The 18,227-nt window shown below is 34.5% G+C and overlaps 1 protein-coding gene across 1 annotated transcript; it reads right to left on the bottom strand.

The window, feature by feature from the left end:
* Positions 1-926: 926 nt before the first annotated feature.
* On the bottom strand, positions 927-10,079 carry LOC128296608 (uncharacterized). The gene is given in 19 exon segments (XM_053032041.1): positions 927-1,449; positions 1,844-2,462; positions 2,465-2,556; positions 3,123-3,169; positions 3,804-3,869; positions 3,945-4,037; positions 4,662-4,715; positions 4,793-4,851; positions 4,854-4,965; positions 5,571-5,633; positions 5,873-5,937; positions 5,985-6,441; positions 6,596-6,680; positions 7,039-7,133; positions 8,198-8,284; positions 9,125-9,209; positions 9,302-9,404; positions 9,565-9,649; positions 9,927-10,079. Coding segments are annotated over 19 exon segments (2,772 nt in total). The 5' UTR covers positions 10,044-10,079; the 3' UTR covers positions 927-1,061.
* Between the last annotated feature and the right edge of the window lie 8,148 nt (positions 10,080-18,227).

Below are 18,227 nucleotides of genomic sequence, written 5' to 3'. Positions count from 1 at the left end.
TCAATAATGGCTGCCTGCAAAACCAATGCCCTGTATAACTGTATTAGGAAGGACTACATTTAGGCTGGAAGGAAGACATTGAGATGTGGCACGGTTTTTAATTAATATTTGTCGTTTTATTTTATGGGGATTCTGAAATTTATCTGGAAAATTACAAAAAGTTAAATGTCAAGCTTTGTACATAATCTGAAGTATCCTTTGCCTTAAATGTACAACTGCGACTCGTTTCTCAACTCAGCCATGAAGAAACAAAAGAAGAAAAAAATAACTGATTTATTTGGTAAAAAAATATTTTAACCTTTTATCTATCCCAATAATTTTTAAATTTATTTTTAAAATTAACTCAAAATAAATAAAAAATTAATAATTATTAATTTTATTAACATTACATACATGCTAATTAACATGTAAATAACACATTAATATTTCATTAATTTTAAATTTTTAAAAATTATTTTTATAATTCATATAACTTTTAATAATTTAATGATTTTTAATTTTAAAAATAATAGTTATATTTTTTAAACTTTTAAAATTTTAAAAGTACATGTAGCAATTCATATGAGAACAATCTCAACAAATTTTAAAAACGTTATTTTTTATTTATATAAAATATAAATTAAAAATTAATTTATTTATAAAATTAGGAAATCAAATAAACAAAAAGATAATATCAGTGATGATGTATTGATAAAAACAAACCTCAGCAGATAATATCAAGTAGCATCAGCAATGATGTATTGATAATTTTGAGAGAATTAGATACAACTAAAATTTAAGTCAATTCAAGCACTCACCATTTCAAAAGCGAACATTTCCGGGTAGTGACTGTTGAATGTGAAACTGGATTTGGGTTAACCCTTACTCGGTCCAAACCCAATTATTTCCTATTTCTTCTCCATTTTTGAGACTCAAATAGAAACTCATTTTCTTTTCGGTTAAAACAAGCAAGCGACAGCAGATATCAATTATTTAGATTATTACTGAGGCTCAGAGAGTTATATTTTGCATAAATTCAAGTGAAATGAGATCTAAGCGAATATACAGGTGAAGACTCAAGATTACACAGGTAGTGGGGAAAGAAGAAATTCGGGTTGTGATCTCTGTAGCAATATCCCGCAAAAGGGACATTGTGGTTTGGAGGCTACTTTTATAGAAGACGGCTCAGGTGAAAATTTATAATCTAGACAATGTTGCTGGGGCATCTTAAATAGTGACTCCGGTGCAAGTTTGGAAATCCATCTTTGACAACACTTGCACAGCCATAAAGGTGTGATTGGGCAAACCTGCATTGTAACAGCACACCTTGCTAACTTATGCTTCTGCCCACTGCTACCATTGCTCTCCATTCCCCTGCACACCCCAAATTCTGGGGATTCAAAAGGAACTGGTGCTGAGCAATAGCTACATTGCTCTTTATCTTCTTCTGCAAGTTCGATGCAGCGAGACCTGTTTTTTGACAAGGCAGACACTAAAAATTAGTAAGAGTTTAAGCGTAATTGAGAATAGATATAACTCCTGCAATGATTTTTCATAACAAGCCCGTCCTTTCAATAAATCATCAGTAGCACCAGGAATAAAAGTTGATTGTTTTTTAGTTTGAATGGAAGCAAATGCTATGTAAAACAGAAGTGATTGCATTAATGCAAGAGACTAAAACTGCATTCTTCTTTCAAAATATTTTATGCAAGTGAATTTTATGCAAAGTTTTCCTACCAAGATGCTACCTATCAGCACAGAAATATGAAAACTACTCGCATATCAGTTATGATTCCTACCAAGATGCTACCTATCAACACAGAAATATGAAAACTACTCGCATATCAGTTATGAAAGTAAGGACCTTTTGCAGGTTTTAATCTCTGTTGCCACAACTTTTAGTTGGTCGTGTACTTGATGATTATTATTTGCAACCCACTGCTCCATTTGTGCCATACCAAAAGGATACCAATATCCAGGCTCAGAAGAAGTGGTGGCTGAGTTGGATGCGAAACTTCTATAAGCAGAAAAACTAAAACCCACAAGTCTCTCTCGCAGTTCTTTTTCACTTCTTGAAAGTAAGTCCATCCATAACTTATGTTGCTTATCTTGAGCAAAATTGGGATTATCTACTGTAAAGTTCAACAAGTTGCTATTTATTTCATCTGCCTTCAACTCCGGCAGTATTACTTGTCGGCAAATGATGTTTAGGAGGTGCAACTGGCGTGAAGCAGCTTTACAAAAACTTTTACAGACATGTGGCAGAACCTTTCCAATAGAACGTTCCACATGAACATCCACATATGAGGATGAAAGCCACTTAACCAGAACATGGTCAACATAATCAGGTGCAGACCACTTGAAGGCCAATAATGCTGCTACAATATCCCAAATAACCAAAGGCTTATCCCAATGTTCATATTGCTTTAAGGACCACAAAATATTGGATTCCCAATAAACAAGTTCTTTTTCTGTAAAACCAGGAGGGGTTCAATGTCAAATTCCAGGGAAGTGTTTGACAGAATATCCTTTTGGTGCCCACCAATCCAGAAAAATTCAACGGCAGCCTTCTGAAGCCTTGGCAAGTGAAAAGAAAATCAATCCATGATAAAAGTGTAAGGTAAATGAAACAAAAATAAGCATTCATTTTCCTTCTTTATCCCATTCCTTATTGCTCTATATATGTTTTTTCTAAGAGGTGTCCCATTTTCCCTTAGTCCTGGGAATGATGTTTTGTCATGCAAATTTAATGAGAGAATAATGACTTCACATATTTAAAAGGATCAACTCAAGAACTAGGAAGATTAAGATCATGAATTTTCAAATTGCCATAGCATCCTTGTCCAGCTGACAGACAACCAGGCAAAGTTGAGCATCTAAACCAGGACTGTGATTTAGGTAGAGTACACACTCTATTTCATTAAGGACTACAAAATTCTTCTGGCCTTCACTCAACGTTCCTTTGACGAGTATTTAATAATGAACTTGATTCTTAACCTGAGTGTTATATTTCCTCCTAAAGAGTGAAATCTCTCCATAGCCTGGTATGATATCAATATTTAACTATTCCCTAATTCTCACAATACAAATACAACATTAGAGTGTAACTTAAATAAAAAAAGATTTTAGCAACAGTTCAATACCTCGCCTCATACATGTGGTCCAACTGATTAACATCAAAACTGCGAACCTACAAAAATTAAACACAATTAAGTCTCTTGTTCTTTAATATGTACATATTTTACAAATGAAATATTGAATAAACAGCATCATCTCTTAATACACCAGCAGTTACTTTAAGCAACGTTACATATAAAAAGGTGTTCTTGTAGAAAGACATTAACAGAATCATTGTTTATATCTGTAATTGATTCAAGCCCCACATTTCATGCATCAACAGTGTGTCTAACAAGCATGCGTGATACTCTATAAAGTCAGCATTCAATGTTTCCTTTTAATACTTTCTTCAATATAAATGCACGATTCTAGTACTGGCCTGTAAGAAGGGCATGATTAAGAGAACTGTTCTTATTTCTTTTCATTGTAGATACAAGCAAGTAATAATGATAATAATGATGATTTATACTTCATGTTAGAAGTGAGCATCTTCGATGATACACATTAAGGCCACAAGCAGTAAGTGGGATCCTTCTTTTATGAGGAAGAATATATGAGTCCCACAATGTTCCAAAAGAAAACCGAATAAGTAGGATAAAACATATAATAAAAATCTTTCACCAAAGTACTTTGTGGACATGGATATGAGCTTATTTGAAAGAAATATAAAAACAACACAAATGAGAGATTTAGTAATAACACCATACCATGGCTACTGCAAGATTACTTGGTGATACCACCAGACCAAGGCATGAAATAAACACATCCGGCATCTGTAAAAATGTTTGTCACATTCCATAAAATGAAAAGAAAAAGGGTATATGAGACCAACAAAGGTGGCATCATACATCACTGACGCTCCTCAGCCCAGGAGAACTTGAAGGAATGGGCATTTCACTCAGGGAACTTCCACGTAAACTCCAGCTACGAACAAAATTATCCTAATATCATTGATAAGTAAAATAGGTAAATTAATAAATGAATGTAGAAAAATCTGAGAAATAACTTGCCCAGTTAAAAAATGAACTCATAGCAATACATTTTATCTTATATACCTGGACCTCAAGGGTATAAGATTTATGCATATAATAAATTATAACTTACAGTATGCAAATTTCATCATTTGCCAACTAATGACACTGAAGTTGGAATTAATGAACAAGGAGAAATATTGGTTAAGTGTCCAAAGAGATTAAGTAATTAATTAATGAAACAAATGTAACTGTTTGTGGTAGTGGATGACATACAAAAGAGTAGCATGTAATTTATTGCTCTAAAGAGCAGTCGAAGAGATTTTGGCAAGGCATGAACATATTCATGGCTGACAAAAACCTTCTTGTTGCGCTCTATGATTCTTCCATTTGTAAAGACAAATACATATAGGAAGTCAAGAATGGAAACAGAAAAGAATTGTCATGTTAATGGTGCCTAAAAGATATCCTTAAAAATTTTAACCCACTTAGTTAAAGTAGCAATGCTAACCATATGCAACTTGCAAATATGCAATATCTGCTAGAGACATTTATCTTTAGACAATCACATCTAGACATCGTAGAAGTTTATACCTGGCTGCAGCTGTACAAAAAACATCCATCAAAAGCCCAAGCTAAACCAGTAACCTGAAGACATTTCATCACAAATAAATCAATGGCGAGAGTCAGCAAAATAGATGATGAATAAAAATGCAGAAACTTACAACTTGGTCATGAGCATCATATGGTCCAGCTTTATCAAATGTTTTCACAGATGTATCCCTATCCATACTTCAATAGCTCCAGATGTTCTCCCCACCGCTAAGAGCATTTTATGAAGTGACTGAGTGGGCATAAGAGAAAGCACCGAGACTGGGACAGCATAAATATTTACAATCTATTCAGAAATTTACAAGTCAGAGTCTATTCTATTGACTAATATAAACAAATAAGAAAGGTTTAATTATGCTCCCCATCCCTATACTCTTTGCACATTTGAGATCTAGTCCTCTACTTTTAATCTCAGGAATTTAATCCTCTTTACTCTTTTGGTTTAATAATTGAAGTCCAACTGATAACACTATCCAAGAAATTAGGTTAAATTGGATTCTGTGGCATTTTAAAATAAAATAAATTTAGTCGCATAGCGATTATGAATCTAGAGTTGTAAGGTTCTTCAACACCATTTCAGAAAAGTAAGATGAAAGTTGATACCTTTTTTTTTTTTTTTTAACTTAAATGGCTTTAAATTGGCCATGTGACCATATTTGTTATTTTAAAAATGCCAAATAATCCAATTTAGCAGAATTCATTTTACATTGGATTTCAATTATTAAATCAAAGTAGTAGAGGGACTAAATTCCAAGGATTAAAAGTACTGGTACTAAATTTCAAATGTCCAAAATGTACAGAGACTAGGTGCACAATTAGACCAATAAGAAAATACAACAAAATTCTCCAGGTTACTGCCTTCAACAGAGAACAAAAATGAAGCGTTATTACCTCCTTCAATGGATAAAATGGAGCATTATTAACTTCTGTTGACTTTAAAACTCCTCCCATGTCCTATCCATATCCTTACACTGTACAAAAGAACAAGCAAGTGCATAAGTGGACAAACCTTTCATATTCTTGTTAAGAGTAAATAAGAAAATTTACAAAGCTAAATCCAAAGAGAAATCAGCACCACTGATTGTCAGAAAGTACTTTTTAGCTCCAGAATTCCAGTTACAATTGGAACATAAGAGAAATTTTATTTTAGTAAAAATTTATAAAGCATCACGAGAAAAAGCCATTAATTTTGCTTGTATCTCATCTCCAAAAGCATGTTCCGACACGGTGATACCCATCAATAGAAGAAACTTTAATGCTAATGTTATATAAAGTTGAAACAATGTGACAGCATACCTAACTCACCTCCGTCAGAACTTCCAGTAGCTAATAAAACTTGAGGAGTAGAAGAATCAGAAGCAAGCAAGGCACAACTTATTGCAGTGACCCAGGAACTGTGTGCCTTAAGGATCCCAATGAGCTCCACTCTGGTAGGGGCCAAACTTTGCTCAATAGAGTAGTACTCAGGTACATTGATTCTCCAGAATGAAATTTTACCAGATTTTGAACCAACCGCTAGCAGAGAGAAGCGGATGGATGAATTAATTTCAGGAGCCCCACAAATTCTAGATGATAATTTAAGCAGGGGAGACCAGGCAACAACAAGTGATGATAGCATTGCACTGCGTGAAGCATATTGATCTGCTGTTATCAAAGGTAGGATACAAACTTCAGGTGGTTTTTTGGCAGATCTTCCTCTACCTCTGGTAGCAGGAACTATCTGATGTGAACTTTTTCGTCCGCCAGATTTCGTGCACCTCCCCTGAAGTAAAGTCACAATGAGCACAGCTAAGCTCTCACTGGCATTTGAAACCAAATCAGAAGCATGATATTGGGATTAACTTGATAAAAAGAATGCTAATTAGACAACAAAGAGACGGAGAGCAGAAGAAACTATTTTTGGACAAAAATCAGACCTTGGGAGGACCCTGCCCCTCCAATTCAAGGGAAGGGCTGGGGCCATGTGATATTTGGTCACAAGAAGTTTCCAAGCCAGCATTCCTGCAGCAGTCATTAAAGAAGAAAAGTTAATCACTTTAAATTATTTAATTTAAGGATGCCACATGCAATACCAAGAGATTGGGAAATCCAAGCTCAGAACAAGTAAAAGAACTCATGAATATCTATTAAATTCAGATTCAGGTTTTTATTGATATTCTTTGCAGCCTGATCAATACACAGTCTTATTCTTTGCAGCCTGATCAATACACAGTCTTACTTCTCCTCGGTAAAAACCTTTGGGCCATAGTGTGCTATTAATTTCATTGCTTTAAGTTTGGTAGCACCCTTACTCTTCATGGAAATCAACTCTCTTTTTTTTTTTCATTTATAGGCTTATGCAGGAGGGATGCATGCTTACCTAACACCAAAGTTATTCACCTTTCTGCGTTTCTGTTCCTTCACAGAAACAGAATCTGTAGGATCATCAACATAACCATGATTTGTCACTGGCTCCTAGTAAGAGAAGAGAAAAGTTTGTCAAGGTAAACTAAAGAATAAACTATTGAATTATGCCCTAGTGCCAATCTGATTAGACATGGATATACCATTAATGATGCATAGAGGTGAGTTATACAATGAGTGATAAGGTTTTCCTTCACCATTAGCCCAAAAATAAATAGTTAATACATGATAATTGAATGAAGTCCATGAAACATAAAGTCCCTGATTGCACAAAAGCTTCAATGGGTAGAGATCAACCGAAAATGTATAATACTTTAATTAAGTTCAATGGGATAAAATAAAATTTATAGTAATTCTAGATTAGGTTTTGGCTAAGGCATGTTTGTATAACCATGCATAATCATTTACAGAAATTCTAGAAAAAATGCTCTCTCATGAAATATATAGTCTAGCTGCAACCCTTGGGTTATTTAGTGGTGCGCCTCTCTCGCTCTTTCTTTCTCCTAGGAACTTAGAGAATTGCTAGAGGAAAAAGGTTTTTCCATTGATGCATATGGATGGCCTAGACTGAAAAGGAAAGAGTTACGAGACTACATGATAGTACTTAAGGTTTCCTTAGCCTATGCTAAAGATCATACAAGCTCAAAGAGAATCTGTTCTCAAAGAGAGATTTGAACTAGAGAGAGTTAAGGAAGCAAATAAACTTTTTATTATGGCCTTCCCTACCTTGAAGGTCTTGACAAGTGGCTGGGCTTAACTATCATTGAGGCAAACATTTGAGTGGCTCAACCTCAACAATGCTTTTCGTGTTTGTCAACACAAGAGGTTGTCAAGAGCCTAGATTATGATATCTAAAAGTTAAGCATGAATCCTAACCATATGTTCAATATACCATTACATAACCACTATAAAGGGTTACAAGTATGATCCTAGGGGGATCAACTATCTCTTTGAAATGCATGTTTAATTTCTGCTGCGTTTATTAGATTTTACATGTCTTATTTGGCATGAGGATGAATCCATCGTAAAAATAATATAAAAGACTTCAAATGAGTAAACCTAACGACATAGAAAGCTAATGCAAACTTGGTTCATTAATAGATGAAAGGACTTACATTAGAAATTTCTGAGGGAGGAATATCAGGATCCTCGAAACTAATACTTGCAAGATAATCATAAAGCCTATCAGTTAAATCCAAAACCTACAGAAGATTTTAACAAGAGCGGGTCATTAACAATAATTGCATTTAAGCAACAAGACAAAAAGTTATGGTCTAATCCGCTTTCATCAATTATACAGAGTTAATCTCCACCATATAATATATACTTTGGTTCTACAAGACTATATTTCATCAATCATTCTAATTTTGTTATGGTACTCACCAATTTTCAAATGAACTACTCAAGCATTTGAGTACCCATGTTTTCAAGGGTGTAAGGCAGTGTAGCCATTATATCGCCTCAAGCACAAAGCATTGAAAAGGCGCTTGCCTGAGTGAAGTAAAGTGCAATATGTATATTTATGTTTTCGTGTGTGTAAGCATGTGTGAATATATATAAAGCTTAAGATGTACAGTAAATCTATGGTGTGGTCTAGTTACCTACAAATCCTGCAATTTTTGTATTGATTTAATATGCATGATTTCCTTATGGTCAAGGTTTGTTGTTGAATGCTCAAACATTGATAAGTATAAAGTTTGATATTATCCGTTTCTTACTAATGAAGGTATATCCAATGAAAAAAGTGAAAAAAAATATATATATTAAAGAGAACTTCAATCAGGCGGAACCCTTTTATGCCTATTGCCTTTCAAAAAGTGCACTTAAGACACCAAGTGTGTGCCTCAAATGAGGCTCACCCAAATGGGTCTGAGGTGCTTTTTGTTGTATAATGCTAAGGCGCAAGGCATAGGGGAGCCTAGGTGCATGCCTTGACAGTGCTGCTGAGTGCCTACTTCACTTCAGTGACCTCAAATATTTCATTGTAACTACAACTTGCTGTAATGAGACCAAAAAGTTTATCCTGCCCCCTAAGTACGTACCTCTATCCATTCAGCACAAAAATCACAAAAGGGAGGACGATAGAGCTTTACACGCCCTTCTGTGGTGCAAACAGCCAGAAAGCACCTGTTGCATTTTATTGAAGCAAATTTGCATAAGTACAGATATGAAGTGCAGAAAATGAGGGAATAATGTAATGACATCTTTCAGACTCTTACCCAGAGTTGGGAGCCATTCCAAGATTAGACCATGAAACTGATCGAACAGAAGGACGAGGATCCCGATTTAAAGTGGTGGGTAACAAACAGCCAGATGCTAGATCTGAGGAGACAAATTATACCTAAATGGTCAAATGCAACCCAATTTTGTCGAAAACAATGATTAAACTTCTTCAACCCGTTGAGGTTTATCAAACTAATAAATTTGAGGCAACTGAAGCACATTGTGGTCAGAACTCTAGAAACATGCAATAGAGACGCACCTTCTCTTTTTACCGCCCCAATGGGATAAGGTTCACTCCTGTTTATACTGATCAGGCCTCGAGGTCCAAAGGGCAATGCCGGATTCTGATAAGAGAATTAATTGACATTTTTTTGAGAAAAAAAAAAGCGCCTACGATCAGTTTCAATGCTTAGCAACAAAATAGTGTTCCTGCAGCACACATCAAACAGTATACACAAGACATTTTTCTTTTTACCTTTTGTTTCGTTTCCTCCTTTAAATACAGTATTCTCGTCAACAAAACACAGCATAAAAGAAAAGGATGGCACCCAGCCACCCACTAGGCTTTTAGAAAAGACGAGGTTTTGAAAGCAAAAGTCATTGTAGCTAGCAAAAACTTACCAGAATGGTGACCAAGTGACCGGATGCCACGGCAATTAGGTTCTCGTCGGACCAGGCGATGGAGTTAGGATACGATGGTGAGTCCACCAATGTTACCGCCTGGAAACGAGAAGCCATTGGTATGGTCTGTTAAGAGAACAAAGGGCACTATTGTGGAAAAAGGGAACAAGCTTTTGTTTACTCTTTTCGTTGAGAAAGAGGAGAAATTAGATAGTTAAAAGACGAAAATAGTAGCTTGTTTTATTGAATGTGGAAAACGGGAATGGAAAATTTGAGGAAATTAGAGCAGAGCTTGAAAGTTATGCGGTTTTATAAACAAGTTGCAGAGCGTAAGTGACAAAGCGAAAACCCTAGTTCGAGTCGTACTGTCGTTGGAAGAGGTTTATAAGTTGGGAGATTTTTAGTTCGGTAATAAAGGAAAGGTGTAAGATCCGGAGTCTGTAATTGGGCCGGGTTGGATTGGTCAGGTTCGCTGCTCTTCTTCAACTAAAAGCAAGTTAAATGGACTTTTCGCTAACCCCCACTGGCCTGGCTATAGATTCTTGGACCCAATTTCGGATTTGATAAGGATCCGGGTCGGGTCCGCTCCGCTCTCTATTATTATCGTGAGCTAAATTAGCTTTCCAGGAGCTAATTGAATAAACATGTTTATTTTTATAATTAAAAATAAATATTATATACTTTCAAAAGATAAAATATATAATATACAGCCTTTAATATAAATAATATGTTATCTATAATCTATTATATATTATATATAAATATAAAAGCTTTTAAAAAAAATTTGAAATCACTATTATATCTTTTATTATTGATTGTATTACTAAATTAAAATTAGAATAATAATTTATTAACATATTACTAATTATTATGTGATAATATTGAAAGTAATATTAGTTAACTTTTAATTCATGGAATATAATTAGATAAATTAAAAACAATAAAATCATTTAGATAAATGATATATAGATATTATATATATGGGTAATTATTTGATACACACGTGGTGAAAAGTTTTTATTTTACAAGCAAGTTGAGATTTTATCACATGCCGTATTTTTATTTTTTTTTAAATGAGTAATTATTCTGTCCACTACCGGTGAAGTTAAGAAAAAAAAACTCCACAAACGGGTCTAAGATAATGTCAAGTGTCTTTTTTAATTATTTAATTATTATTTTATTATACCCTAAAAACAAATGGCATAAATCAAGACCCATTTGTGGAGTTTTTTTTTATTACTCCACAGGCGATGTATAGGATAGTTATCCTCTTTAAATACAACTTAAGAACACATGGCAAAATCTTAATCCCGCTTGTGGAGTTAAAATTTTAGAATTTGAATCTATATTAAATTATACTTATTACTTAATATTGTTATATATAAATTAAAACTAAGACTTAATACTATAAATGAATGCATTAACAAAAAAATTCATTCAAGTAGCATTTAGAGACAAAAAATAGTATTATTTGATAGTTTTATTTGTAATAGTGGAATACATAGCCTAATAAAAGGTAAAAGGTATTTTCTCATCGATATTACATGATAGATGAAAAGTAACGTGATCATTGTTCATTTGTCTTAAAGATAAGTGATTTAATTACTATTTATTAATAATCAATTTTTCATGAAGGAAGATGTAATGGTTATCATGAGATAAAATAAAATCATATTAGGTGAATGAATTTAACCCAAAGAGATAAATATATCTTATGAGGGTGATACACTTAAGGTCATTGAACAAACAAAAGTTGTTTTCGTAATGATATATAATAAGAGAGAGTTCAATCATGGTACTTTATTGGAATAACTCTAAGATTAAGTAATGTTATAATTAATAGACGAATAGTTAGAATTTAATTACAAATTATCTGTGTCCTAATTATATATGTTCAATCAACCCCTTTGCTAGCTTGTCATAACCCAAAAGGGATTGCATGTAGAATCAATACTATGAAATCAATAAAAACAATGATTAAGAGAAATAAATCACATGCATCACTATTAACATTAACAGTGAATGCATTTTCTCACTAAGTACAAAAAAAATACTTGGAAATTAAATTAATTTCTTTGTATTATTATTTAGATGATTGGAATTAAATAATTGAAATTCGAAATGGAAATTAAATTAATTAGTTACTGCAGTTTTATTGAATAGTACAGTTGGACATATTTTCTCATAGATCCTAATATGGCAAAGTTATCATGACTTTAATGAAGTTAAAATTTGGTTGAGAAAAATGGTTAATTAATTAATATTTGCGAAATAGAAAAAATGGTTATTGGTTTGGTTAAACTATATGAGTTGGTTAAAAGTTTAGATAACACATATAATTGAATCCGATACACAAGATGGGCTCGAGAGCCCATCCCATGGTATGAGTTGTGGCAAACCCTAGTCCCTATTAGGGTGTGTCCCCGCCCCTCTTATTCCCTATAAAGGAATATTTTATTTTTTCTATTAAAATATTATATTTAATTACCCTTTGTTCATGTAAAACTTTTTAACTTTTTCCTATAAAAATGAACTACAAGATAAGAAAAATATGAATAATGGTATTTTATTTAGAGAATAAATTCTATTTTCTTGAGAGTTCAAATTTTGGTTTCCCTTAGAGAATTAATTTTCCCACTGAAAATTAATTAAAGTTTTCATTTTGTGCAACCGGTTCATGAAATTAAAACCCACACTCTAAGTAAGTCAGAGTTTGAGGGTAACGAAGAAGATCGTTTGTAGAAAGCTAGGAATGACTTAGATCATCTCGCTCAAAGCACAGGTACTAATTTGGTCTAAGGTTTATTACTATAAATACCACATGGCTCAGTTTTAGAAAAAAATTAAACTTTCGTTGTGTAACAAAGACTATTTTCTAAATTAATTTTTCCAATAATATCAACAAAACAACCACAATAAGTTTTAAAGAAGACCTAAAGAATATCCAAGAGGCATTCAAAACAAATCTAAAAGATCCCAAAATACTTATCAACCAAGCATCAACAAAATACACTAAAAACATCCAAGAAGTTTAGCTAAAAAATCAACCCATGACCAATTCAATCAAGAACAATAGCATCAATCATCCAAACGAGGTGGTGGAGAAGGAGGGTAACATGGCAAAGAAGCCTCATTTGCTCCTCCAACCCCTTAAATTGAGAGCCTACTTGTTTAAAAAAGTAATCAAAACACTAGGTAAGAGAGTGAACACAATTCTATACTCCATTAATAGTAGTGAGAAGCACCAATATGCAAGGAAAGAGTAAAGGAGCTAATGTAGAGGCAACTGTGACATCCTTGTGCTCCTCTGAAGCTTGTAGCTCGCCACCTTTTTGTTTGGGTTCTCTTTGTTGATTCATATCAAGTCTTTTGACTTGATATTTGACCCACTTCCTATTAATTTTTTTTGTATATAACCACAATTATGAACCATCTTAAGACTAATAAAAGTACTAACAGCGTTACACCCAGTTTTCCTTAAGTTCGAAATTTAAAAATAATTAAGGGTTAAATTGAGAGAAATCGTAAGTTGGCAGTTCTATTGAAAAATCAAGAAAATTTAGAGGCTAATTTGGACATAGTTGAGTTCAACTCTGGTTCGGTTGGATTAGAACCAATTGGTTCCTTAGTGGGAGAAAAAATGATTATCAATGGATGGTTTTTATATAATTGATTATCAATAGCTGAGAAAGAATGCCCGGGGTGAATTCTTTTAAATTTTATTCTATTTTATTCTCTTCTTCATCTTTTTTTTTTGGTTGCTCATAGAATGACAAAGATGTGCAAGTGTACACAGTTGTTGACAAGTAATAAAGTGATAAGTATCGAGTATAGTCTCCACAGAGACTGTTAAGCAATTCTTTGTGAAAAATTAAAACTTAAATAAGTTAGTGATGGAAAAATAATATGGTTTAAAAATGTAGTGTAAACAAATAAGAGTGGATTACTAATTTAATTAACTACTAATTTGCCTGTAACATCCCGAATTAGGATCTAGTCGGAACAATAGTTTTGAGACCATAAACCTGAAGTAGAAATAATTATTTTGTAATTATTTGATGATCCATGATATAAATGCATGTTTGTGTGAAATTTTCATGAAGAACTTTTATGCCTAAAGTGTCCAATTTGAAGTTAGGGACTAAGTTGAACAAGTTACAAAACTTGATTTCTAGAAGCTTTAAGCATAAAATTGCTATGGATTATTAATTAGAGGTCCTTAAATAGTAATTTGACAAAGTTCTAAAATTTTGGACAAAAATGGGCATGAATAGGAAAAAATTGAAAGAAAAGCCTTAAGGGCATTTTGGTCATTTAGTTAATAAAAGAATAAAAAGGGAAAAATCAAGAAAAATTTTACTCATTTTTCCATGCCATAGCCGAAATTTCCATGCTCACCATAGCTAGGGTTTCTTCAACTTTCAAGCTCAATAGTAAGTGCATCCTAGCCCTATTTTTAATGTTTTTTACATTTTTGAAGTTGTCATCAACCGATCTAGCTATTTCTACCATTATTTTGAGCTAGAGTTCATGTTAAAAAATTTAACCATGTGTGACATGCATGTATTTTGATGTTTAATAGAGGAATATGAAAGTTTGATATGTGTTTAACATCTTTTACTAAGTGATTTTTTATGGAAATGCATGAAAAGGACCCATTTGTAAAAGTGGTAAAATGAGTAGTAAATATGTGAAATAAAGAAAAATGTGGGCTGCTAGGAGTAGGAATATGAATCGGTTAGGCTTGGGTAATAAAAAAAATGCATGCATTTCATTTTACGAGCCTAAAGACTAATTTGTAAATAAGTGAAAAGTTAGAGGTAAAAAGGTAATTTTACCATGGTATGTGTTATGGGTCAATTCGAACAATGTGTGTATTAAATAAGTTAAATTTGGCATTATAGATCAAGAAAATGTGATTCGGGTCTTGATCGGGGGAAAAACAAAGTTTACGAAGAATAGGCTCATTTTCATCATTTTGTACTGAGGTAAGTTCATATAAAAATAATGTGAGGATATGTTATATTTTGATACTTGAGTGTTATGTGAATCCAAATTCTTTAATGCTATTATGAGTTACGCTTGATTACTCCATGAGTAAGTGATTTGGTATTATGGACATTGAGATCGACATTACGAGCAAGCTTGACAAAGATGTGATATTGAAAAATCCCATTTGAACCTTAGGAATAGTTTAGGATACAAGTGACATGTCACTAGGAACTATATGATTTATGAGCTCACGAGATATGTGATATATGTTTATGTGGTTCCAGGTGCTGGTCTTGTATGTCTTACCAGTGGCTGGGTAGTCCGACATGTGTTGCAGATACCTCACAGCTTGTGTGAGTAGCCCGTGTAGCTACGTCCTGATTGACAGCTTGTGTGAGCAAGCCTATGAGTAGCTCTAGAATGAGCTTTTTTGTATTATGTGATATGAGGTAGCTTTAGTTAAGTATGTGACACTTATGTGCGAGCTTTCTGTGTATCCAATAGTATTCCGAGTGTTCAATGGGTAAATTATTGAGTAACTTGACAGAAGACCCAAAGGGTAAGTCATTGAGAAGAATGGGTAAGAGATTATGCTATGAGTTGATACAGGTATGTATACCGAACTCATGAGTAATACCTTGGTATGTGATGAACTTATGACAAGTTGTTTATGTGATAAGTAAGTTTAAATGATTTGATGAATTATAAGTTATGTTCATTATGTTAAATCTATGTTATTTACTTGTTTAGATAGCATGTTATTTGCATATGGACTTACTAAACTTTAATGCTTAGCCCCTTCCTTTCCATCTTTTATAGTGTCGCCAAGCTAGCTTGGGGATTGAAGGACGTCGGAGACTCGATCACACTATCAATTGGACATTTGGATATAGTTAGTCTCAAAATTTTGAGTATGGCATGTATAGGGGACTTGGTCATTTTGTTATGTGTCATATTGATTAGCCAAATGAGTTAGCTCATGATGGTATTATGATTCATTTTGTATAAGGCCATGAGATGTGGCTTATATTTGCTTCTCAGGTTGTAACCCTAATTATTTATGCATGTATGCAATGTGTTTATGCTTTGTGATGTGGTTGGTGGTTGCTTGTTGAAAATGGGTATGATAAATGGCACATATGTTTAATGAATGAATTGGGACTAATAGGTATGACCACGTTCATGGTATAATTGAGTAGGTTGAAGGTAGGTTTATAAGGATGAATAAATATGAAATTGGTGTGGAATGCCATATGAAAGCATGATGGTTTGAGCATGTGATATGTTGACAATATAAAGTTATGGATTAATCATGATTGTGAGTATTTGAGTGACTAAATATACTATGTTGCATGCCATAAAAAATGTATAAGTGAGTGAGCATTTAAGGGTGGAAAATGGCTTGAAAAATAGCTTCAAAGTTGTCCCCACTGGTAGACATATGGGCATGTGTCTAGGCCGTGTGTGACACACGGTCTGCCCCATGGGCATGTGATTCGGCCCAGTGTCCCCTGCACCCTAATTAATGCAAAACAGAATGCCCAATAGTAAGAACAAGGGCAAAGACATGGCCGTGTGTCTTAGTCGTGTGAAGGACACGGCTTCAGGACATGGGCATGTGCCCAGGTCGTGTGAAGTCTGCACTTAATTTTTGGAATTTCATTCATCACATGGCCTAAGAACACGGGCTTGTGACTTCACTGTGTGACCCTAATTGTGTTGATGACGTCATAAACAGAGAGTTACACAGGCTGAGGACACGAGCGTGTCCCAAGCTACACGAGAGTGTGTGACCACACAGCCTACCCACACGGGCGTGTGACCCTATTTCATGAAAATTTTCTAAGTTTTCCCAAATATTTCTAAAGTTCTTGGTTTAGTCCCAAACTACTACTGATGCATGTTTTGGGCCTCGTAGGCCCATATAAGGGACAATTTGCATACGTATGAATGAATTTAATTTGAACGAAATTTTATGGCCTGGTTTTGTATGTTTGCTTATGTTCAAGTCCGGTAATGCCTCGTATCCTGTCCTGGAGTCAGACATAGGTGAGGGGTGTTACATTTAGTGGTACCAAAGCTGCGGTTTAGTAGGTTTTCAAACTACGTAGCATGTGTTTGAGTCTAGCTATACATGTCGTACATAAATTATAATAGTGTGACGACTCCTGAGCTTTTAAATTGTGTTTTCGTATAGTAATAGGTCCCAATCGAGCTGAAGCTGATGACGTAGAAAGTAATGTGTCGGCTCCCACTCAAGGGGTAGAGCCAGTTGAGAGTAGACTCGTGACCGTGAGTCAGGGAGAAGGAGAAGAGGCTAGGGAAGCCTTTCTCCACATGATGAATGCCTGGTATACGGAGTTCATTCGAACAAACCCGAACGCTTAACCCCCTCCACCCCCTCAAAATCCTCAACCCGTACCCCTAGTGCTACAAGGTATGGACTTTATGAGATTTCATAGAACCCTTGTCAATAAGATTCGGAAACAAGGGGCGAAAGAGTTTAGAGCAAATGCCGAGGATGATGCTGAGAGAGCAAAATTTTGGCTAGAGAATTCGATAAGGGTATTTGATGAACTATCATGCACACTTAAAGAGTGTTTGAAGTGTACTATTTCCTTGTTAAGAGACTGGAAATATCACTGGTGGAAGACAATAGTATCTGTGGTACCTCAAGAGAGGGTCACATGGGAATTCTTCCAAGAAGAATTCTGAAAGAAGTACATCAGTGAATGATTCATTGACCAGAAGCGCAAGGAATTTTTAGAATTGAAACAAGGCCGCATGTCAGTGACCGAGTATGAAAGAGAGTTTGTCTGGCTCAGCAAATATGCTTGGGAGTGCGTATCCTCCGAGGCTAAAATGTGTAGAACGTTTGAAGAAGGACTTAATGAGGATATTAGAGTGTTAGTAGGCATTCTTGAGCTGAAGGAATTTGTTGTGCTCGTTGATCGGGCTTGTAAAGCGGAGGAACTGACCAAGGAAAAGAGAAAAGCCGAGGCTGAGGCTAAAGATATAAGAAAGAGGCCGATGAGCAAGTCATTCCTCTCTCAGACTAAGAAATCCAGAGGCATATATTCCCGTTCTCATGTTTCGGTCTGGCATTCACATAGAAATTGTAGGAAGCAAAATTTGAGTTTTAAATCTCAGGCTTTATTTGTGGCTAGTGTGGGTAACGCTAGACCTTTTAAACTTGAGTGCTAACATTGCGGTAAACATCATCTTGGTATGTTTAGGATGAACAACGGATCTTGTTTCAGGTGTAGCTCTCAAGACCACTATATCAAGGACTGCCCTGAGATGATCGAG

This window comes from Gossypium arboreum, chromosome 8 (assembly GCF_025698485.1).
Source record: "Gossypium arboreum isolate Shixiya-1 chromosome 8, ASM2569848v2, whole genome shotgun sequence".
Taxonomy (NCBI): Eukaryota; Viridiplantae; Streptophyta; class Magnoliopsida; order Malvales; family Malvaceae; genus Gossypium; species Gossypium arboreum.
Note: the sequence above shows the minus strand (reverse complement) of the source record. Positions and strands in the feature narration are given on the sequence as shown.